At 43.2% G+C, this 24679-nt stretch overlaps 1 protein-coding gene and 1 long non-coding RNA gene across 7 annotated transcripts in view; one reads left to right on the top strand and one right to left on the bottom strand.

Moving 5' to 3' along the window:
* The window catches only part of chd9 (chromodomain helicase DNA binding protein 9), a 65435-nt gene that overhangs the window by 15421 nt on the left and 25335 nt on the right, over window positions 1-24679 (top strand). For 5 of the 6 annotated variants that reach the window (XM_077519716.1, XM_077519715.1, XM_077519714.1 and 2 more), the window contains 3 exons: window positions 9328-9761; window positions 22714-22816; window positions 24530-24676. In XM_077519716.1, coding sequence (XP_077375842.1) covers window positions 9328-9761; window positions 22714-22816; window positions 24530-24676 — 684 coding nt within the window. Of the gene's footprint in view, window positions 1-6361; window positions 6565-9327; window positions 9762-22713; window positions 22817-24529; window positions 24677-24679 lie in introns of those variants that run through there. The other variant, XM_077519717.1, reaches the window with a different exon arrangement.
* Window positions 5191-7082, bottom strand: LOC144017798 (uncharacterized). Its single transcript, XR_013283253.1, has 2 exons — window positions 6019-7082; window positions 5191-5638 (listed from the first exon to the last, which is right to left on the bottom strand). It is a non-coding gene; the product is annotated as an uncharacterized LOC144017798 (long non-coding RNA).

Raw genomic sequence — 24679 nt, 5'->3', positions numbered from 1 at the left:
AGACTAAATTCTGACCTAACCCAAGCTTTTTCTACTCTAGGCCAGGCCCATTAAACAATATGTAACATTTTTATAGTAGTTGTTGATGCTGAAGTTATTTATGTGCAATTTTGGAGTGTAGTCTGTGTGTGCGGGTTGTTTCACGTGTTGCGTAAATTCATACAACATAAACACAGCCATCTTGGATATATTTCCTTTGTGCATAAAAATAGACGGTCAGAAATATCGCATTATTGGAATTGGGTGTATAGACTTGCTTTGTAAAATCATCCAGATTTGTTTCTTAGCAGTCTATATGCTTAAGCAGTACATACCTCAATAAATGTGACCAAAACATGCACACCCATACCTATGTACCGGTAATTGAACTTTAATGTATTCATTTTAAAGTTATTCTCCTTACCAGACTGTTGATATGATTTTCTGTGACATCAGAAGTTCTGATCACATGGGCCCTTTTCCCTCTCTACCTTGCAATGCTTCTCAAAGTCCCCCCCTAGTGTTCAACTTGGCCATGACCCTGTGAGCAGTTCCAACTTGTTCAACCAAAGCACTGCACACTGAGCATGCGCTGCTAATTTTGCAGATCAAATTACAGAGTTTCATACGTTCTAAAATACTTTATGTATAGGCTGTAAAACAGGCTTGAAACTGAAAATGGTAGGATGGGCGTATGTAAACATTGTGAACTTCCAACTGCTCTCAATGGCTGGTGGGTAGTCGGGCATTATGTAAATTTGCTGCACAGAGAGGTTTATTGTCGTTGGCACAAGCAGCATCTGCACAAACTGGCACTGTACAAGTCCAGCTTTGGCACGTGGCCACAGGCCCAGTGTTCGAACTTAACCCGTTTCATGTGACATTACAGAGAGCATGCACTGCGAGGGTGAACTCTGGTTCTTCATCCGTGCCGTGAATCCTTCTGGGCGGTCACAGCAGAGTTGTCCTGATAGCAGAGGGGGTCGTCCTGTGTGGTGATAATGCACTGATGGGCTTTCAGGAGCTTCTCCAGAGGGGGGGCATGGTAAACCTCAGCTGTTATACCATACCCTGTGACTTGAGGGTGAAAGGATCATTAATGGGCTTTTGTGTTTAATTAGCCGAGGAAGGCATGCTGCATGTTTTGTTGACTTAAATTGATATTCCAAATTCCAAGTATTAAAACCTCTAGAAACTGTCCTGTGCTTGACTGACAACCAATCCAAGGTGTACCCAACATCTCGCCAGAAGTCGGCTGGGAGGGGGCCACAGTTTCTAGTCACCCTAATGAATATGAGTGTTGTAGAAAGTGGATGGATGGATGACTATCTCTGTAAACTGCCTGTGAGTTGGGATAGGCTACAATTGCTCGTGATCCGAAAAGAAGCAGGGCAATGAAGAAAAGAAGGGTATTACTATGAATGGACATATTTGTAAAATATCAAATCTAAGTTGCTTAGTGTGACCAGCAGTCATGAAATTCATAATTCTACGAGTGTGGCTTCTTAGAAGTCAAACCTAAAACCGTACTTTTGCAAATCCTTTTTATTTTATTTTATTTATTTTTTTTTTTTTTTGTCACAGCTGTACACCACTGTGGATGCTGAATCTTGAGCTAGAGAAAACATACTGTAGATCCCCAAAGGAAACTGGGCAAGGGGTGGGGGGGGGGAGTGGTGGTTCATAGAATGACAATAATTAAAAATACCTTTAATTGTGGCTTGTTCCGCATCTTGCTTTTTTAGACATGGTTCGGTTCAGTAAAGGGGTGGAACTATACCCAACCTAGAGAATGGGTGTCCAAGCTCGATCCTGGAGAACCGGTGTCCTGCAGGTTTTGGATGTTTACCTGCTCCAACGTACCTGTTCCAATCAACAGGATCGTTTTCAGGCTTATGCAGAGCTTGCTGATGAGCTTCAGCTGTGTTTGGACTCCACTGACCTAGAGGCTTGAGTTAACATGCATGTTCTTGGAGTGTGGAAGGAAGATGAACATCCTGTAGAAAACTTGCACAAGCATGAGGAAAACATGCAAACACAGGAAGACTAGAGCTGAAATATGAATCCAAAGTAGAGCTATGAGTCAGATGTGCTAACCACTGACCAGAGTCTCAATTAAACAAAACAATATTTTCTTATAGTTTATTAAAAGCACATTTTCAATAATACATAACACAATGAATTATAACGTTTCTTTTTTTTTTCAGGAAAGTTCAGCAGTTTAAACAGTTTGATATGAATTACTATGCTATAAAAACACCATTAGCTCATTTTCAGTCCCTCTGTTCTTTTTGTAATGGAGATGCTTGCTGTGGAGGGGAGAAAGAAGTCAGAGACTGGACTGGAGTGTCAAGAGACTGTCACCTGTGGCTGTGCAGCCACCCACTCGCCTGCTCTTCCTCAGAGAGCACACAGTCCCCTCCCCTTCCTGTACTGTTTTTCCCAACACCGCTTCCCTCATCTGCGTTTAGCGTTAGCCGCGCCCCCTCTAGTACAGAGCACCCAGGCCTGTTTGCATGTTAACGCTTGAGTTGCCATGTAGCCTGGAGCCATGTGACTGCCAAAGCACTCTGTTGTTATCATTTTCAACACACATTGGCAATGGTGGCTGTCATTTTTGTATGGCCATCAATAAGCTTGTTTGCTGAATTTCATGTTTTGGATTTAGTTGTGTGTGTGTGTGTGTGTGTGTGTGTGTGTGTGTGTGTATATGTGTGTGTCCGCGCATGCGTGCGTGTGTGCCTTTGTTTTTGCTACATTGCGGGGCCGATACACGCGTGTTTTTCTAGGGTTAACTACCATTGTGGGAACCGACTTGAAATTGTGGGGACATTTTGGTGGTCCCCACAAGTTCAGACCTCTTTCTGAGGGTCAAGACTTGGTTTTAGAGTTTAGGTTTGAATTGGGTTATGGTTGAGGTTTGGGTAAGGAATGGGGTTACATTATGTCAATGAAAGGTCCACACGATAATACAAAGAAACGTGATTGAGTGTGTCTTTACCTTTTAATAGAGAACATTTTGTTACACTAAAAATTAGCAGTATGTCTGCTAGGGGTGTGAATTGCCTAGTACCTGACGATTCGATTCGTATCACGATTCACAGGTCACGATTCGATTCGATACCGATTAATCCCGATACGAATTTATAAGTCGATTGTTGCGATTTTTTTTCATTCAAATTTAGAAAATACTAATCAGTAAGCTTGGAGAGTGTAAGATTTATATGAAAATGTATGATTTATTTATCTGAAATTTCAGTCTTATAGAGGTTGTAATCTGTTTCATGTTTGAACAGCATTAAAATAAAATATTAAGGCTTAATGTTCCGTTCATATAACATTCTTCCATGCTCAAGGTGTGAATCCTAACCCGAAGTCAGACGTTTTGTTGAATATTTTTCCATTAAAAATGGAAGTTTAAAAATCGATTCACACACACACACACACACACACACACACACACACACACACAAAAAGGCAATGATGATAAGACGTTGAATCGGTAAGACTACCGAATGAACAATTCTGAGCTCTTAAAGAAGAAAAAAAAAAGAAGAAAAAAAAAAACGATTTTTTTTTTAAATTGAATCGATTTGAGAATCGCGCGATGTAGTATCGCGATATATCGCCGAATCGATTTTTTTTTTTAACACCCCTAAATTGTCTGCTGTGTTTCCCCATCCCTACTTGTGAATTCACGGTCACCTATTGTTAGATTCTTTTGCATAGGTTTCCAACGCTATTTGCCAAATAAAAACTTGCCTATTTGCGCTTTTTGTGCTCTGATACGTTCTAAGATGCCACAGAGATAAGTAAGGGCTTTGGCGCCTTCTAGTGGCATCTTGGCGCCAAAGATATACGAGGCGTGTCAGAAAGACTTAAAATCCAGTCAAATACAAATTCACAAACGCCCAAGTTTTCCACTTCGATGTAATCCCCCTAGAGTCTAACGTCCCTAGAGAGTCTGTTCTTCTGATATCCTCCACAGCCATCTTGGTGTCATCCACATTTTAAAACCAGGCTTCCTTGCTGACCTCCTTGTGCTTGGGAAGGAGGGGGGTAAAAAAAATCAGACATAGCTAGATTGAGTGGTAACTGGGAAGGAGAGGTTGCTCTTGCATGGCAATGTTCAGGAACTGGACTGTTCTGCTTTCTTTGACCTTGCCAATGTCTGGCTCTTCTAATGAAGGCTTCGGCATTAGGCACTCAAACATTCATTACTCATCATCGGTGATGACTTTCCCAAGCAAGTCTGGTCTCATCCAGCTCATAATCTCAGTTTGATGATCTGACTCAGATGATATTTAAATAAAATCACATGGGAAAAAAAAATGTCTGCAGAGAGCTGAGGAAAAATGTATACTGTGTAGTCCAGGCTACATTGAAGGGGTAAACTTATGGTTTGTTTTTAAAATAAAGCTTTTGTCCTGGTACTTTCCTGACACACCTTTTATGTAATCTGGGAAATCTCGATTTAGAGACAAGCTTTGCATGTTTGGAAGGAGCTTAGTGTAGGCTAGGAGGCAGAAGTTACAAGAGCATAATGTAAGATGAGTTCGACATTATGTGAAACTGTTTTGGTATCATAGCTTGTGGTATAGTAAGGGTTTAAGCTATTAATATAAGAACTTGTAAGCCTAAATGTGTTTAGACTGGGCATCAATTGTTCACATTTTTCTGCGATTGCCAGCAGGGCTCGGTCCCTTTACCCCAACGATAGTGGGGAATTGCTATATGATATGTGCTTTGCCACCTGTTGTACTCTCAATGTGTGTACTAGTTGGCAGCATGCTCGAATCCCTGCCGTGTGTTATCAGACAATACATTTGTGCTTGGATGAGACTTCGAGCTGAGCTTTCAGTGAGAACACCGCCCCAGTTTCAAAGTCCAAACTCCAAAGCACAGCCTGGCAGGACAATCGGATGCCTGCTACTGCTTCCTGCTGTTGTTATCTACAGCTATTGCAGGACACATATGGTATGGTGGCCATCTTCATAACTGGAGCCTCCTTTCACACTGACCGTAAAAGCTGGCAGCCTGTTTGCCTTATTGTGGAATGCAGAGTTGCTGTGTGAAAGCATACACAGTCTGGGTAATGTTCTGCCCTTGCAGACTTCTCTTAGAAGTAGTTTGGAGATCATGATATCATGATATCTCGCGTTGATAGAGAAATAGGACACTGCGGTTAAAAAATATAAGACAACATTCCAATTAGTCACATGGACTTTTATTTACATTTCGACATTCATCAAACACTAAATTCATTATTCAAACACCGCTGCTGATCTGGCTAATGTTTGAATGACTGGTTTGTTCATATTTACCAACCCCTGTATGTTTCACATAACTTGAATTAATTTCTTTCTGGAATTGGAGTTCGAGCTGCATTTGAACCGCCAGTAACTAAGATTCAAATCCTCAGTCTGCCGCTATCCTAGGCCGAGTCGCTCTACTGTACTGTACCTGGCTCTGGGCCAGCCATGTGTCATTCCTGGTGCCATGTGCCAGCTGTTGCACATGTCCGCCTGCATTGGGGGTGAGTCGTGGAAAGGCCAGCGCCTCCTGACCGCCGGAAGAGCTTGCACTTCTCTTAGGCTCGTAGCCTGAAAATCCCAGGATAAGGTTTCTTTAAATAAATCATCACATCTTTGCTTGTAACCTACAGAAAAAGGACAGAATGTTGAGGAAGTGATTCAGTATTGTGAGGGTTAAGTTTTAAAAGTTAATCTAATAACTGCTAGCACCATCTGCTGGCCTACTTCCTTTACAAAAAGTGAGAGAGAGAGAGAGAGAGAGAGAGAGAGAGAGAGAGAGAGAGCAAGAGAGAGAGGGGAGCGAGCAAGGGAGAGAGTGAGAGAGAGACAGAGAGAGAGAGAGAGAAAAACGAGCTTGGGTTTTAACGACATCTCTAATATTCATGCTGATGCATTTTGCTGCTTTGTGCTTTCATTTTCCTGCCGGAGCTCACCGCGCTCAGGCCGCAGCCGACTGGGACGCGGACAAATACCCCCCAAACCTTTTTAAAAGGAGTTTACCTACCTTATCCCAGGACGACGAGGAAAAGACGGAATGAGGAATCAATGACCCGGCGGTAGGGAAACTCTGAGGGGCAGCCAGCGCTTCTTGGACTGCCACGCACCTCCTCTGCCTCTGATCCCTCATCACCCCGTGAAGAGACAAATGTAGGTGAGGGAGGGAGAGAGGGGGTGAGAGAGCTCCCATGCACTCCTCTTGAGCCCTGCCCGCTGGGGGAGGAGGAGGAGGAGACAAGCCAGTCCGGCGTTCACGCACCGCCAGAGGAAGAAGACGAGTGGACCGCCGCCGCCACCGGAGGAGGAGGTGGTGGAGGAGGGGAGGCAGACCATTGGGGAGGGGGAAGGGGAAGGGGGGGATAGACACTCACCACTCAAGGAAGGAGCCTGTGGAAAAGTGTATTTATTTCGGAGAAGGAGCGTCGGCGAGAAAACCGGCGAAAGGGCAACAAGGCTTTTGTTAGCCGGTCACACACACAGAGAGGGAGGGAGTTTGTAGGAGGAGGTAAAGAGGAAGAAAAAAATGTCTACAGTGAAGAGGCCAAGAGGAAGGGTAAGTGAGCTCTGGTAGGGAGGGAGGGAGGGAGGGAGGGGTTGGTGAGAGGGGAGGGGAGGAGCTGGCAGGAACTGAACAACCTACTCGACTCATGCTGCACTGCCGCCATCTTGAACTCATTGCTGCTTTTTCTCTTCCCCTTCCTCACCCTCCCTTCCCTTTCCCTGCCATACTCGCATGCTTTGCTTATATGGAGCCGATGATGATACATTTCTTTCTACACGCCCTGCCCCCTAAACTGCTCTCCTAAATGCCTTCCTCTTTTAATTCATGCGTTTGGTCCGGCTAGTCGCTCACCAGCCCTATGTAGCCCCCAAATCGAAGCATGGCTCTCTCCCTTTTTATGTTTCCATGTGGTAATAGTCAAGCCGCAGTACCTGCAGCCTGTAATTTCAATTTTCTATTTATAGATGTGTGTTACACAGCAGCAACTTTCTCTCGTTCGCTGCAATTTACACGAATACACACACACACACAAGCTTGTTTTTATATCTCACCCCCCTCGCCTTTCACTCTGCGTGTGCTCTCATGTTCTTCCACTCCTAGGCATTAGTTTCAGCCCTTCCCCCATTTAACCATTCAATGAGAACATTCCAGCATGATCCGGTAAAATTTCAACCTAATGGTTTCGGCGGCGTTGTGCACGTGACTGGTCATAATGCAGCCTTTGTGTTCGCTTGTTTTTGTTGGCTTGCCTCCAGCGCACGTAGGTACACATGTTGCTGGTAAAGTTGGAGCTGGGGTAGTTTTCACAACAACCTAGTCAAACTGGACTGGCGTTTTTCTAAGTTTCACGTACAGACCTGCAAAATCGACGCAGGTAAAGGGGGTGTGTTCCTACATTGGTCTCATAACCGTAATTTGTCAGAGCATGCTAGTCTGACACTGTCAGTTATATCATACTTACAGTATATTTTGAATCAATTCAAGACCATAAATACAGTATAAAGAATCCAGTCAAAAATGGTAAGCACACGGGTCGTCAAAATAGTGACTGTAGTTGGCCACTTAGACCAAAGGCCGTAAATGTTTTCTTCTCATTGAAGTTCAAGAAATTGAGTGCCATCCAGGCCTTCAGTTCTTCCAGACAGGACAAAAGTGGCCTCAATGAGAAAGCTTCCTTTTTTTTTGCTTTGCAGGATATAGATGACTTGACTTGACTAGATCTGACTGTCATCCATAGCAGTGAAAAGAAAGCCCATGTTTTCATAAGCTGGATCCCAGGGGCCGCAAATACAATGAAAACAACAGTGCCTCCGAAATAGAACCCTGCGGAACACCTTATCGGTATATCTCTGAGGGGAGTTTGCATGTTTTTCCTGTGATAGTGTGTGCTTTCTCCAGGTACTCGGGCTTCGTCACAAATTTCAAAAACAGTTATGTCCATATAAGTCCCTCATTTGCCCATAGGTGTGAATGTGAGTGTAAATAGTTGCCATTATTTGCCCTACCTTTCGACGGTGACCAGTCCAGGGTGTAAAACTGTAAACTGCTACTTACCCAAAGTTAGCCAGGATAGGCTGTGGTTACTTCTTGGTTACAGCAGTGAGGATATACAGTAAAGGGGTAGCATGGATGGATGGATCGATGGATTTTTTGTTGTTGTTGTTGATTTTCATTCATGAAAGAAATTTGCATTTAGCTTTCAATGTGGAATAATAGACCTCAGACATATCAGCCCCTAGTGTAGGCTGTCCTGTAGATTTGTGGATCTGTCCTCCATGAGACTCAAGGCCCATGTCACGAGGCCTCACTGCAGTCACGCTATCTATCATTTACATATGATCATGTATCAGCCAGGCCTGGATTATTTATGACCTCAAGGCCCAACGCAAAACTGAGCCGGTGTTTACCTTTATTCCCACTGTGACTTCATTTCAGCAGACTTTTCACGTGGGCACACACTTTCAAGGTTACTTTCTGCCTGATCTAGATTAATTGGAGAAACATGGGCTTTTCTCAAGCTGAAGGTCATCTAGGGGACATTTGAACAAAGAATTTAAAACTTTTTCGGTGTTTGTTTACATGAATGAATGGTGGACTACAGTTCTGTTTGTTGGTATGTTCAGTTCAAGATAATGATTTTGAGAGCATTCCTCCAGCAAATTGTACATTTACTGCACGGCTGCAGAGGCCAGCTGGAGTGAATACTTAGAAATGTCAAATATTTAACCTAAATATATCTGCAGATATTTCGGATCCAAAAAATACGCTTTTGAGTAAAATCCTTGAAGCTCGGATTTGGTCCACATGCCTTTTTGTTTACGAAGTTACATCTTCAACACGATCTGTGCAAAGTTGTGTCAGTGTTACATGAAACGTATGGGGGGGTTGGGACTCATGTTGGCAGGTGGGTCGCCCTCCAAAAATGACATTTCCACAATATTCTTGGATTTATTCAGATAAGCCTGTATCTGAAAGCCACCAGCGTAGACATCAGCCATGGCCAAAATGATCTTAACATACTGAACAATAGTGTGCCACGTTACAAAGTGCGTAGTGAAGTTTCCATGACTGTTCTTTTTGCTGGTTCAGGATGGTTACTGCCCCACGTGGCCTTCATGCAAGTGACCTATAATGAGTAAAATTTGCTGCCTTTGCCTTCTGAAATTCATGAAAGATAAAGGTTAAAAGTAGGGCATTCCTTTTATCGCATGTCTGAGTTTCAGGGAGCAGTTTTTTTGAAGTGTCATCTGCATTTGTTTCCAAAATGGAGACATCGTCTGACTAATTTCTCCTTCATCGTTTCTTTATTTAAAGCCTCGAAAGAACACCAATGGTCCCGCGAGCCACGTCCGGGTCCTCAGTCCCGTGATGAAGAGCAGCTCGTCGTCCTCCTCCTCCTCTTCGTCGTCATCGTCGTCGTCGTCATCGTCATCCTCCTCCTCGTCCTCGTCTAGCTCTCCCTCTGAGAAGAGGACTCCGCGACGGACGCACCAACAGCCAGACGTGGCACCCCTGGACAAGCAGGAAAAGGCCAATCGGATCATATCAGAGGCCATAGCGAAAGCCCGCCAACGTGGCGAGAAGAACATCCCGAGGATCATGAGCCCCGAGAGCTTCCCCAGCTCGTCATCACAGCACAAGAGCCATCAGGAGCATAAAGGAAATGGCAAGGTGCGGTCCAAATTTAAAGCTTCCAGGAAGGCCTGCATCGTCCCTTCCTCCGCATCCAAGCAGAAGCCCAAGATTGGGTATGTGCTTCTTATCTTTTACTCCTCCTCTATATCACATGACATCGACACAGATATAGTCACAAGCCATTCCATCTCTTAAAAAAGTGATTTTCAAGATGCTAGCAAGATTCGAATGTAGCCTCACTTCACTACCAACTACCCCGCCTTCACGTCACTGCCCAAAGCTAAACCGCTCATGAATGTGCAGTTGTGCACGCAACATGAAGCTAAGTTGGTAGCATGGCTTATTCATGTTGGAAAGTTGCCAAATGCTAAATGCAGTTTGATGTTTTTTTTTTGTGTTTTTTTAATGTTCAATCATTTAAAAAAAAAATAGGTGATTCTTATCTACCGACCCGGTGAAAAAGACAACTTGGCAGAGTTTTTTCAGGCCCAGCTATGTAGCCGTCTGTAAAGGAAATCACCATTGCACATTTGACACAATCCAATTGCTGTCCAATTCCAGGGGTGTCAAACTCCTATCATCGTGGGACACATAATTATAGTTTTCTTCAGAAGGTTGTTACAACTTTGAAAATAATGCATTTATAATGCAGAAATAAATTTTGAGCACAGGATGCTTTGGGCTCTGTATGAAATTGTATGGAATCTTTGTGTAAAAGGCTAAAGTGGTTCTGCAAAATGTGTCCACCATAATGCTGTCTCACTGTGTCCATAGCGTACTGTATTGCATGTCAACAGTGTCCCTGCCATCCCGGTGGTCGCTTTTACACGCCAACTCTGATACTCCACTTATCGCTACTTTTTCGCCGGATTATCGTTGAGACAATATCCAATGCCTCTGTGTTTCCACTTGATTTATATACGGTGTGGTGCAACATTCCCAGCCTGTAATGAGTGTGAAAAATGGGGGCTTTGTTTTGCTGAAATGAGCATGGTATAGGAAAAGTATGCTTTCTTTCTTCTTATTTATTTATTTATTTTTTAACAGCAGTTTTTATCTAATGAGGTGCCAGAATGCGTTCCAGCAATGAATATGAACAGATTAGTGGTGGTAGTTTTTTGTAAATCATGGCTAATTGCTGGAGTTTAAAAAAAGATTGTGTACAATTATGGTGTATATGGAGGTTTCGATTTGAGATGATATTTTTGCTGGTGTTGCTCCTTCATGGTTTAGTTCATGGTTTACGGGTGCTCAAAGTTCAGACTTTTACAGTGTGCCGTGACAATAAACCAGGCACGGGCCACCAGAAAAGGCACAGGTGCAAACAAAAGTTGCATTCACAAGTGACACAACGCTGGCTCATATATGCAAGCAAGTGTAATCCGCCTTCCCATCTCCCTGTTCCGCTGTTGTGGTGGTGTTGAATAGTTCCAGGCCAAACCATGTGCGTTTCTATTGGAACAGCAGCCGGTGCAGATGCGAGGGCTGAGGCAGCTCTGTGAATGAATGAATGTGGTAATGATGCAGAATTTTCTCCGAGTGAGTAAATTATGTCACGCTCGCTCGTTTAAATGAGTCAAAGCAGGAATGCAACGTGAGGCTGGCTGTTTTATCTCGGTTGCTCGCATGTTAATTTGGTGGCACCGCTTAAGCCACCTTTTCTACAAATCTTCAACAAAAGCTCTGTTTGATCATTTGATTTATCTTTGAGGTGAAAAATTCATAGATGTGGTAGCTTATGTGCTTCCCTCCACAGCCACACTGTACTGGAGTCGACAAACCAGCCATTTAATCAAATGCATTCCCAATTGGTCTAATTTCTGTCTTTCAAAAGGTAGCACCGATAAGCGTCCTTGTTGAGGGGTAATGAGCTGCGTAACCCATTTTTTAGTCAGTGTAACCATGCATGGCCTACATTAGGAAAGAGCACAGCCTGCAAACGCTTACTGTTCCACAGCCTCCTTGTGTAACAGTCATTATTACATCATGGCATTGTACCCATTTTTTTTTTTCTATTTTACAACATTTATAGGAAATTACACCCTATCCGGTGGTGAATTAAGCTGTAGTGATGATCTGGTCATATCCTTGCCGACTTGTGAGTGCCTCATGCTGTGATCTGATGGCAAGTTCAGATGGACAAGCTCCTGGTGGGAGTGTGCGAAATGTTGCATTAAAGGCGCATAGACAGACTGTGTTAGTGATTTGTCACACACGCAAATTACTTACGATGCTACCGCTCATCGTGTCACTGCTTAAAAACAGCACCTACCGTGACCATTTTGTTGCTGATTTGATTCGAGAATGCTTTAATAACTGAGTCAGTCACATTTGATGGTGGTTCAGTTCACTTTACCACAGTGCTTTGGATCAGGTTAACTGACATTCTTCTATCGTTGGGTTCGTGAGCCAGATGATAGCTGCGTTAGCTACAAAATAGTGACATATTAGACCAGCCAGATGGCATGTACATACCGTGTTTTTCAGTCTATATAATTCTTAAACTATGTCACATATTAGTTGCCATGATTACTTCTACATCTGATACATCTCCTTTGAAAAAGACGAAAAATAAGTCTTCTAAAAATAAAAATCAAACGAAATAGTAGTTAATAGTAATAGTAGTAGCAACTAATGTGTGATATAGCATGCTAATGACATAAGCATGCAGCGGCTACGAAAGGTTTTATTTAACATTTATACGATTTTACCTTTAGCCACATTGTGATGCAGGATTCTAGTTAAGGTAAGAAACTTTAAACTAAGGGCTTGCCAAGCCAAAAACACCATTCTCATTTTTGGCGTTTACTTATTTTTTTTCAGCAGAAGTACGCTTACACTAATGTTGGCCCCATAATGAGGGCTAATTTAAAGGGGGAGGAAACAGGAAACACAAGAGCGAAGAAAGTTACAGAACCTGCAAAGCGTGATTCATGGAGCAAATGATGGATTTTTTTTTTTCCTTTTTTTTTTTTTTTTTTTTTGCCTGCCGGGAGGCAAAGCACAACTCAACCATGCATGTCGATGTCAAGATGGTTCATGAACCAAAGTATAGATGTCAATTCGGACAATATTTGCTTGAAATGTTTTCCATAAACCGAATTGTTTGTTCATCAAGGTTTCACTTTATATACTTTTTTTGAAACTTGTTGTTTGTTGGAATGAAATGGTATTTGTCTAACACTGCCACACATTTTCACCACAATACTTTCCACAATTGTTATTTTTGTTTTAAATCTTTTGAAGCCTCCAAAAAGGCAATTAGGTCGGATGATAATAATAATAAACAGCGATACCAAGAGAACTATTTCACCGTCTAGTGTCAGTCTGTCAGATGACCTGGTTTTATTTAGCGAGTTGCAGCATCTAAGCTTATTTGTGATGCAAAGCTGGGTGAAAATTTTGAATCAAAGGCAGTATAATTCGCTGGAGTCAGGTTTGTAAGTTCAAATTCACACTCGCTTTGGTCACAGGGAATTAATTGACACAAGACAAAGGAAGGAAGGAAGTTTGTAGCCTAACACAGCTAACATGAGTGCCACGAGACAAACACATTTATAAATGTTCTCTGGAAAAGGTCAAGGTCTTGTTGTCGTTGCGTCACCGCTGACGTCCCACAGTGATGATGGAGTGGCGGCAGTGTGCGCTCTCGTCGAATTGGCTGCAGCTCCAATGTGCTATCGCTAATGAAGACAGCCTGCAAGGATGATGACAAGCAGCCTGGGAGGAGAGTCCTGCTCATTGGCACACACAATCCAGGCTCTGCCCATCAAATATTAAAACTTTTTAGCAGAGAGTGTATTCGGCCTCTCATTTTGCAAACGGCATTCTCCGCTCTTGATGCTCTGGAAGCCCGCATGTGCTCACACTTGAGAATGGAGTTTGAAATGTGCCTGTTATCAATATCTCAATTGTCCGTGTAGATTGCATGCTACTGCCATGACAACATTGTTTGTTTACAAACATCAAGTCTATTTTAATGTTGCAAAGAGTTCATGATGTCAGCAGTTGTTCTTGCAGCGTTTTGCGAAAGACTTCTGAGAAACTCAAAGCAGCTGAGGAAAATACAAGACAAACATGAGATAGACTAGACAGACTACAACTAAGCACATTTGAGACGTGTGTGTTACCAACTAAAATAAGTGAATCTGCTTCCACTGGAAACCTTCCAGTATATAAATGGATTTGAATTACCCCCAACAAATATTGTTAAGCGTCCATGGGTGCCTTGAATGGCTCTATACTGCGGTTCACCAACCTAGTAGGGCGGAACGATTTTAGAAAAATCTAACTGCAATTTTTCTGGCAGGTACTGTAATTTCATTCAATACACGATTATCTTCAAATCACACTTAAGTACAATATTAAAACTACAGTAAGATTTACAAACATGACGGAAAATTATATCATACCAAAACATTAAACGTAACTTATAAAAATGCAAGGACATTAAAGAGGCTGCTTGAGTCATTTTTCAAGGTTTTTAAATTATTTCCATAAAGCAGTAACTACTGCTTGCTGTCGTACGTATACTGTATATGCTATTATGTGTAGCAATATATATATATATATATATATATATATAAATTAGAAAAGTTTTTTTGAAACAAAATCTTTACAATTTTGAAGTAATGTTTATGTAGTAGACCTGCAGTAGTAGTAGACTCAAAATATTGACTGAAAGAAATCCTCACTGAATTCTCTTGGTTTCTCATTAGGTGGTTGTGATTCCTTAAGTTCAACAAAAAGCGATACAGTGTAGCTCCTGTCTATCAGTATGAACCTCTGAGATGTGTCCATTAGTCAAATGAAGTTTTTTTTTTTGTTTTTTTGTTTTTTTTTCTTTCCTTGAGAGCGCGTAATTTTCCATGCACGCTACCTGCTAAAACATCTATGTATAGTTATTAGATGAGAGTATTGTTCCCCCGCCCCCCTCCTTAATGTTTTTTTTGTTTTTTGTTTTTTTCCCTGATTATAAATATGCTTCTTCCATCATGCTCGGAGCTGTTGAAATGTTTCCTGTGTGCCAGCCTGTTTCCCAAATATGCTGATGCTTCAAAGCGCTCAAAGTAGTGGGAAAAAATACTACACAAAATGGTGCATGTGAGATCAATTGCGTGATAGAAAATGGAGGTTTAAGTGTAGCCTATATTCTGAGGCATACCATATCGTATATACCACACTATTGCTATCTTATCTCTCTTCACTCCATCCGGTGAAACATACATATCTTTTTAAATGACATTATTTCTTCATTAATCTTTTGAAGGGTGTGTGCATGTTTGTGTGTTGTTGCCTGATACATGCGTGTTGGTGTATGTGGATCAGAGCAAGTGCACTGCAGTATCCATTTTTCATCTGAAAGGTTGAGCCAACCCTACTGTTGCATAACAAAACAATATGTGGCCTTTTTTTTTTAATACGTCTGGTCTGGCGGTGCCCTGCATTTTGCTTGTGTGGCTTCAAGAGCAGATTAACCAACCTTTCAATTCCACACTAGTGACCAAATTCTGAACAATTTGCCCAAGAACCGACTCTTGGAATTGCTTTGTCGTCCAAAGATTGACTTGCCTTTGTGGAGGCCGAAAATTCATAAAGTGTATCATAGTGAAACTGCATTTTATGGTGTCCTGTGCAAAACTCAACCCTGACACTAGTTTCAGATATTCTTGCTGTATAAATAGAAAAATGCTGATTTTCTTAGCTTTTGTTTTCTATGCCCGACATAGTCACACACACAGAAAAGTTATTTTCCAAATGAAAATAGAACCAATTGAGAATATTGCTACAGAAACAACTTAGAGACAGGTCTTGTCACATGACATCTGGGGAATGTTTCTATTGGCTGGTGGATTCCCCCCCCCCCACGTCTAAAGAGCAAGTCTCAAGCTTGTTTAAATACATACAAGATTAGTTTGGTGTTTATATGTAAACGATGAGTCAATTTCTTTTTAATTTTGGGGCTATTTGACAGCACAGTGCCAGCTCGTCGTTGTTGTTGTTGTTGTTGTTGTTTTTGTTGAACGGCTTTGAAAATACTGCACTAGAAATGAGATTCACAGAATAACTCCCAGTCCCAATATGTTGTAATCATGGATTTTTGCACCGACTTAACTTTCATTCAATTACTCAATTCATTTGTTGCTTATTAACAGTGCCCCATTAATATGGTGAGTTGCCACAGCCAAAGTCTGGGTGGAATAATGTCCCATAGCTGACATCATGTTGTTGAATAAACAAACGGTGCTTCTTTGCAGCCAAAGTGGTGAACTACATTTTCCTTCATTTTTTCAAGACACAATTACAGCTGCCTCAGTTTATGAAGGTGCCAAGTTCCAACATACACAATAAACACAATAAACTAATTTGGGCAATAGTATAAGGATTAGTTGACACATGGCACAATCTTACATTGGTCCCTGAAGTGTTTTTCATATAAATATTTTTACAATCTGTGACAGAGAGCCCCTACAAAAAAATAGCTTCTAATATTTTGACCTTTCCCATACACTATTAAACACATTTTTAAATACACTGTTTGAAATTGCGAACATAAATAGTATAGAGAATACTGTACATATTGTATTTTCTGTTATATTATGTACCTTAAATAAAGAGACTGGGCCTGGTTGGGATGTGGGTGTTAGCAAGCTGGAGAATTTTTGGCTTGTTAGCTCAAGCTAAGGCGAGTCTGAATGTGAGTGTCTTGTGAGCTGTGGTCAACAACAGCTCCAGCTTGAGCGTGCTCGTGATGTCAGTGGTGCGTAAAGCAGGATGGACATTTACAGGACTGTCTCAGAAAATTAGACTATTGTGATAAAGTCCATTATTTTCTGTAATGCAATTAAATAAGCAAAAATGCCAAACATTCTGGATTCATTACAAATCAACTGAAATATTGCAAGCCTTTTATTATTTTAATATTGCTGATTATGGCTTACAGCTTAAGAAAACTCAAATATCCTATCTCAAAATATTAGAATATTTCCTCAGACCAAGTAAAAAAAAAAAAAAAAAAGCCATAATCAGCGATATTAAAACAATAAAAGGCTTGCTATATTTCAGTTGATTTGTAATGAATCCAGAATGTATGGTATTTTTGCTTATTTAATTGCATTACAGAAAATAATGGACTTTATCACAATATTCTAATTTTCTGAGACAGTCCTGTATTTATTTTGATTTATTGATATTTATTGCTATTGTTTTAATATATTATTATTAATTTACTTGTTACAAATTTTCTGCTTCTTCTTTCAAGTTATATTTAAAATTTGAGTTTTTGGTTGAATAAATGCTACGTTTTTGTTTTTTTTATCATAATATCAATCCAAATACATGATCAAGTACAGATCAAAAATCAAATCAAGTACAGTAAAATATTTACTGCTACATAGCACCACTGCCATGTGGAGATCAGAGCCACTTCAGCCATGTTGTCTTCTTTATTCTACTGAGCCAGTGCGCGGCAACGCTGTTGTTCCACCAGAAACATTTTGTTTAGTCTGATTCTCTGCAGCATTTCTGGATGTCACAGCTGGTAGACTTTGTGTCACCCTGACTTGGCACATTTCTCAACGCTCCCTGTCAGGGGCCCACGGACAGGCACGCGCCGGTGTTGCCTTTTGCACAGGAAGTGATGTCACCGGCGGCTCTGCAAAATCCCGGCACTCAAGGGCATGTTGCGTGGCAACCATAATGTGTCATTGTCAGAGGGTTTGTGAAATGTAATATCATGAGCATGGGAGGAGGGGGGAGGGACCGGCTGAAAGAGAAGGCAGCTCTTTATAAGCACTGCACCGCTGCACGATTAGGCTTTTTTCTAACAATTCCCATAACCAGATAATGCATCCAAGTCAAGTCAATCCAGTCACAATATCCAAGAGCCACCATGTTATGGGCGATTCTCATGACCTTGGCTTTGCAAGGTTATGCAGCAAAAACGGGATAAAAAATTTGCTATGTGACTGCCCCGCCCCCACCCGTCTAAAGAATTTAGGTTTTGCTTTTTACAAACAGAAGCACGTCAAACAACAAAAAACAGGCAGGTTTACATTTTTCTCCTTTGTTGGTCTTTTGTTCTAGTTGAAGTGTGGCGACAGTGCAATTAACCCACGACATCTACCCCCACCACAAAACAGGCGCGCATACACAGCAGAGGGTGGTGAAGTGTTCACCATTGTCTTTGCCTTTTTTATAAGGTACTGTTCTCCAGTTTTTTGCCAGCCTTTTTTGAGCCAAGGCACATTAGCTGGGTTTACATGGTGATTTTTTTTTTTTTTTTATATCATTAATTCATATCATTGAATGCAACCGAAGACCACTGGTCAGCCGTTTGCATATGATGTGATGTATTACAATCTACTCTTTATTTTTTTTTTTTTTTATTTTTTTTTTGGTTGCCAAAAAATTTGGACCATGTTCAGACAAAAGGGTCTGAACCTGCTTACCTGCAAGATTAGTGATTCCCTGCTAATAATCGGTATTGGCCTTGTAAAAAAAAACAAAAAACAAAACATATTGGTCTATCACTAATGAATGGCAACAGATGGAAATACCGGTTATTTGTACCTTCTGCTATCTAGTAGAAGAGCATTTAATTGTTCTGCCAGTAAATAAGATACTTTTTGGATCAGTTAAATACAATTGGATCATTTCCTACTGATTATCTTTTACAGCACACTAATAAGCACAGTGTTTGGGAATGACTAAAATGCACGCAATCCTGCACACGTTGACACCGTCTGCAAAAGTACAGCATTTTCTCACCTTCTTTCTTTGCCAGTGACCCATTATTTTTTCTACCTTGAGAGGTAGTATGAAGGCTGTTACACCACCTGTATTTATGGGAATTCCGGAAAGGAAAAGGCGGAACCTAATTGAAGTGTGTTGTTTGACTCTCACTTCTCCCGCCCTGTTGTAACTGTCTAGCAAGTATTTTATGCTGCGGGTGAAAGCGCACACACTTGTGGATGGCAATATCCCGCCTTCTTACATTTAACTTCCTTTAGCCTGAAGATACCTTCTATATACAGTGCAAGTCAAAAAGTCAACCACCAACGACGAGATGTAAAAATAGTAATGACAACGAGGTGAGGATGCGAGTGACCTTGCATTAATGCAGCTCACTTTCAAATGTACCTTCTGTAATTATTGCTGTCAACTTTTTTTTTATTTTTTATTTTATTTTTTTTTTTTTTTTTTTTTTGAAGAGCTCAGAATTGTTCATTCGGTAGTCTTACCGATTCAACGTCTTGTCATCATTGCTCTTTTTTTTTTTTTTTTTTTTTTTGTGTGTGTGTATGTGTGCGTGCGTTTGCGTGCGTGCGTGCGTTTGCGTGTGTGCGTTTGCGTGCGTTTGCGTGCGTGCGTGTGCGTGCGTGCAAATACGTATAAATTTATACTCATTCATTCACCTAAAACCTTATAAATATCCCATTACCCTTCGCCTTAACCAGGTACTTCAGAATCTTGCCAGAGTCGTGAGATTTAAATGGTCAGGAGACCAGAGAAAAGGTCAGAAAAAAAAAGAAATAAAGAGAAAAGAAAGGTAAATCAAAGTGACATCCAGCACCGACCAAACACTTCCTGCCTTCCCCATGATTACAAAATCAAAGTCTTACGCCAACCCCGGAAGCCTCTAAATTCCAGCAAATTTAGCGAGATCTCAAGAGCCCAGAGGAAAAACTAAAGAGAGGAAGGAGGGAAGGATCGATAAGGCAGAGTGAGATCAATAGAAGCCAGTACATCCAATCCATCAAAGTGAAGTCCAGCACCAACAAGACCCCTCCTGCGTGGTTACAAAACCGGAGTCTTATGCCAACCCCAGAAACCTCATACTTCTAATAAATTAAGATCTCAAGTGACCAGAGGAAAAACTAAAGAGAGGAAGGAGGGAAGGATAGATAAAGCAAAGTGAGAACCACAGACACCAGCACCAACTGATTCAAGGGGCTGTGGGAGGGAGAGGGTACTTCTGTTGAGTTTCAGTAGATGCTGGTGCGACGGATCTGGCATGCATAAGGACCACCACCAAAGAAAGAAGCCGTCAACCGCGGTCCAGCAAAGCGAGCACCCCCCCCCCCCCGGAATCCCCAGGCCGCGGCAGCACCAAGGCCACCCCCAAGCCACCCGAGCGGACACCGGTCGGCGAGCCGACCCAGACACCCGGAACACCCCCGCCCCAGCCCCGGCCCACACCCCCGAGCCCAAGGCCGCAGAACGAGGCCCAGCGGGCCCCCACAGCGCCCCACCGGTCCCCAGCCCCCATCCCCCCACGACCCCCCCGCACCCCACCCAAACCCGCCATCCACCACGACCCAGGCCCCACCACCCCCGACCCCCAAACCCCCGAACACACCCCGACCCCCAGCACCCAACCCCCCACCCACCCATACCTCCACCCCCCCCCCAAACAAGCCGCCCCCCCCCCGACGGCCGCCACCCCCCCCCGCGAAACCCGGCCCCCCGCGAGAACCCCCCACCCCCCCCCGGAAACCGGCACCGGGCAGCAGCGCAGAGAGGGAAGATGTGCCCACCCCACCTCCAGCCGCGCGAGATTTGCACAGCGGCGGGAGGGGGGAAGCAGAGGAGGAAGCACCAGGGGAGAAGGCGGGACACCAGAACACCGAGCCCGGTGGGGAGAGGCCCCGGTCGTCACGCCAGAGTACAAGTGACACCTAACCCTGTTACTGAGTCCGCCAGCTCGCCGACTGGCGAGCTCTACCCTTACACCGTGAATGTGGCCCCACCCAGTGTATATACAAGTGTGTGCGTGTGGTGCATTAAAATTGGGAGCAGGTGAGTCGGAGCAGAGGGAAAAAATTTCCCCTACTCCGACACACCCGTATCCCCCCCCAAAAAATGAATATGTATATGTGTGGTGCATTAAAAAAGGGAATGGAGGGACAAAGTGGTGGGGCAGGGACACAAATGGGGGGGACCACAGCGCTGCCAGGCACTGCAGTCCATCCCCTCTGATGGCTCCCCGCCCCAACTCACCCCTCCCCTTGGACGTGAGGTGCATTAAAATTGGAGGGGAGTTGAAGGGTGAAGACGGTGTTTCCACCCTTCCCCACCCCACCAAGAAATGTGTTGTGTGCCCTATGTGTATATTTACAAAGTGTATAGTGCAAGCTAGTGAAGTGAGTAAGAGGAGCGACCAGCGGGGCCTCACCCAACCCGGCGGGTGTAGGTGGCACGCCCGCCCCCCAGCACCCCCACCCCCCGCCGCCCCCCACCTCATCCACCCGGCACCACAATGGGCGGACAGCCAGCGCAGCAGGGCTACCGGACAGCCCACCGGCCACCGGAGCCCGCCCGGGGCGCCAGGAGTTATACCGGAGTGGGGCAGGCCCCAAACCCTCGCCCGGCCCCCGGAGCCCGACGCCCGGGCCGGGGAGGGAGCCCCAGGCCCAGGGAGAGGGAGGGGGAGGGGCCGCAGGGCAGACAGGGAAGGGGGGGGGGGGCGGGGGAAGCGGGGAGAAGACGACAAGAAGGCGAAAGGGCGGCTGCAGGGCAGGAGGCGGGAGGGGAGAGGAGGAGGGAGGGCGACAAGGGAAAAGGGACCGGGAGGCAGAGGAGGATGGGCGGGAGGAGGCGAGGAGGGAGAGGCGACGGGGGGGAGGAAGGGGGAGGGGAGAGGGAACCACGGGGCACACCGGAGGCCCACCCACCCCGAACCGCGCCGCCGGGCACGGAGCAGCGGACCGCGCCGGGACGGCACCGCCCCGGGCACCAGGGGAAGCACCCCAACACCGCACCCCACAGGGGGCCCAGGGAGCGGCCAAGACGCAACCGCCACCGAGCAGACAACGGGGGGGGGGGGGGGCGGGGGGGTGCAGAACCACCCCCGCCCGACCACAGGGGACGGCATCAAGATGCTGTCAACTTAATTTAGCCAGGATGTACTGAGCAGTCTGAACATAGACACATATTTGCTTCCAACTTCCAAGTCTTTTTTTCTCTTTTCTTCCTTGGTCATGGAGATTACGGTACCTAACTAATCGATAGAATAATCCGTAGGATAATCCATCCACCCGTTTTCTTATCCGCTTTTCCCTCACGTGGGTTGCGGGGTTGCTCGAGCCTATCCCAGTAGGCGGGATACACCCTGAACTGGTTTCCAGCCAATCCAGGGCACCATAGGATAATCAATTCTAAAAAGATTTGTTAGTGATGGCCCTAATCAAAACCCACTTGTGTAGGTCATCCCTATGAGATATATTTGTGAGATATAAATGAGAGCGGCTCCCAGCTGGCGTGGGAACCCTTTTCTCCCTGCTCCCACTTTCATGGGAATCTGCTTACGTCGCAAGTTAACCTTCTCACAACAAGCCCTATGACTCAACACCTTTGCTTTGCTCACTTAATCCTGGCCTCAGTTAGGGGTATCTTTATGCCATTTACCTCACACATTATGTCTGCAGAGGTACGAGCACGAGGTGGAGGAATGTGTAAAGCGACAACACAGTCATATGAGGTCAAATTTGCGGCTTCCTTGGCTGGCATTTTAATGCCTGACACCTCCTCATCTTACTCTGCTTGTGTGGCTGCACTTATGCAGTTGAAGGAATAGATTCTTCCATAATGCCGGCAGCATCTATTACTCAGCTTGTCATTGTTTGTTTGTCAAAAATGTTTTCGAAATGTTCAGCATTTCCGTTTCAAGGCCGATGAAGTAAGAATAATAATGCTATGAGTTCATGATCATGAGTGTATGACGATTTGCCATCATAAATAGGAAGAGGTTTAATATCTACAGTTAAAACAACTCACACCACAGAATACACATAGGATATTCTTTAGAAAGATACGTAAGGGGAGGAAAGTTTGGTAAAATGGCTCAATGTACTGTACTGTACTGTGCTGTATGTATGTATCATGTTTTTTCCAGAGAATTGCTAACCACTGAACAAATGCACCAATGATACGGATGGCTTTCCAGTTGCAAACATGTTGTTTGCTACTTTCAGTACAAGTATAGGGCAGGCACACTCCAGTCATCACGCTTTTCCTTTTCCTCATTAATTAAATAAATGAATGGTTGTTGTTTACCTCCCTCAGGAAAATTGTCATTAAGATTGGGAAGAAGAAGAAGCGAAAGCCCGACTCTTCTGAGGAGGAGTCAGATGAGGACCCTCCGCCTCGACACACTTCTAGAGACTCTGTAAGAATGGGTATTCTGAATAAATATGATTGCCAATTGCCTACTTTTCCAATCTTGTAGACAGTGGACAGGCGTATATTTGGACCACTGCCTTTGACTGCTGACTTAAAACAGAAACGGCAAACGTGCTCAAATTAACCCCGCTTTACAGTTTTGGGTTGGAGCTTGAAAGGTAAGTGTGTGCGTGGCATGCGTAAGTGCGTATGTTTTTGAGGGGGTGAGCCCAGCAGGTAGCGCTCTCGAGTTCACATGCTGATCTCTTGATGCAATCAACGAGGTCAAAACAAGGACAGCACTTCATAGAACAGGATAAAGAATGTGCTGACAGTGGAATGTTTATTTGAATGTTTAGCTTTTTTTTTTTTTTTTGTTTTTTGTTTTTTTGTTTTTTTAAATTACAGAAGCAATGAACATGCATTCCTTCAATGCATTTTTCCCAACTTTTGCCACATTAGACCAAGAATGAACAGAGTTCAGATTTATATGTTGTTTTGCAACGTGAGGTGGTGTCATCTTCCTTTTATGATTTCCTCAACAAAACACTTCCTACAGGCTGCACGCAATGTACCCAATTTAAAATAATAATTATAATAATTTGGGGGAAATTATTCACATTATTCTTCAATAAAATAATCACCACGGTGTTTGTGTTGGCCATTGTGAACGGACGACATACTACTCAACTTGGCCATTTTGTGATCGTCTGTCATGTTATTGACTTCTGGTCAGTTTAGTTGAAGATGTGAGGGTTTAACATTTCAATGGAGGAATTTTATTGTCTCACCAATGTAATTAGCTTTGTCTCTGTGGCATTTCTTTTTAATTAACAACATATTATGAGAAGGGTCTTGTGTATTGATGCGGCAAGCAGACACCCACGCCTGTTATTTATAAATATCACAGTCAGGAAGGAACTGAACAGAAGTGCCATTTTTGTCACATTTATTATTTATTCATAGTAACTTTGGGATGGTGAGAAGCTCTGTCATATATTAAAAGGGCCAGTGTGACAAACAATATCACAATTGTTATTTATTAGATAATTTATTATATACATAAAAGCCTCTGAAGTCCGTCGATACTGATCCAAATAAAAATGAGATAAGAAGCTGTTCCGGGTTTCAAACTGTTGCCTTCTTAAACTGGAAGCAAGTAAATACTGTGAAACAAGTGGAAGAAAAAAATAACAGCTTCTATTAATATGAAAACACAAGACAGTTTTGTTGATGCTAATATGCCAACAGTTAGCATGCTAGCATACAGCAAGCTGGCTTTGTAGTGTGGTACAGTTTAAAATAAGATTTGATAAAATGTAGCAAGACTCAAACTGAGAACAGAAAGCAACACTTAAGATTAAAATGGATTGTAGTCGGGCACTTTTTCTAACAAAAACGTAAAAAAGTAAAATGTTAACATGCTGTTACGTTAACATTTAGCAAGATAGCAACCTAAGTGTAGAAAGTTAAGACTGTTAAATAATATATCATGACATTTTATTTGTTACTTCAATTCAAAATAAATAAAATGCTAACAGTTGATATACTAAAATATACAGTAGCAAACCGATCAACCTGAGCAGAGAAAGTATTAAGGAAGACCGATAAGGGTTTTACATCATGCCTTCTAGTCAACTTGGGTACGATTTCAAATGTCAATTGCTAAAAAGCCAAGATGCAAATAGTTGGCTAAATTGTTTTTGTCTTTGTGTTTCAGAAGAGACGCTCTAATCGTCAGGTGAAGAGGAAGAAGTATGCGGAGGAGCTGGAGGCCAGGCTGTCAGACGAGGACGGCAAGGTGATCGTCAAAGCCAAGAAGGCCAACGCGGTGGTGTCCAAGCAGCCTGCGGTCCAGCTCTTTGTGGTG

Source organism: Festucalex cinctus, chromosome 4 (assembly GCF_051991245.1).
Source record: "Festucalex cinctus isolate MCC-2025b chromosome 4, RoL_Fcin_1.0, whole genome shotgun sequence".
NCBI classification, from domain to species: Eukaryota; Metazoa; Chordata; class Actinopteri; order Syngnathiformes; family Syngnathidae; genus Festucalex; species Festucalex cinctus.
This window is presented reverse-complemented; position numbering and strand designations above follow the sequence as displayed.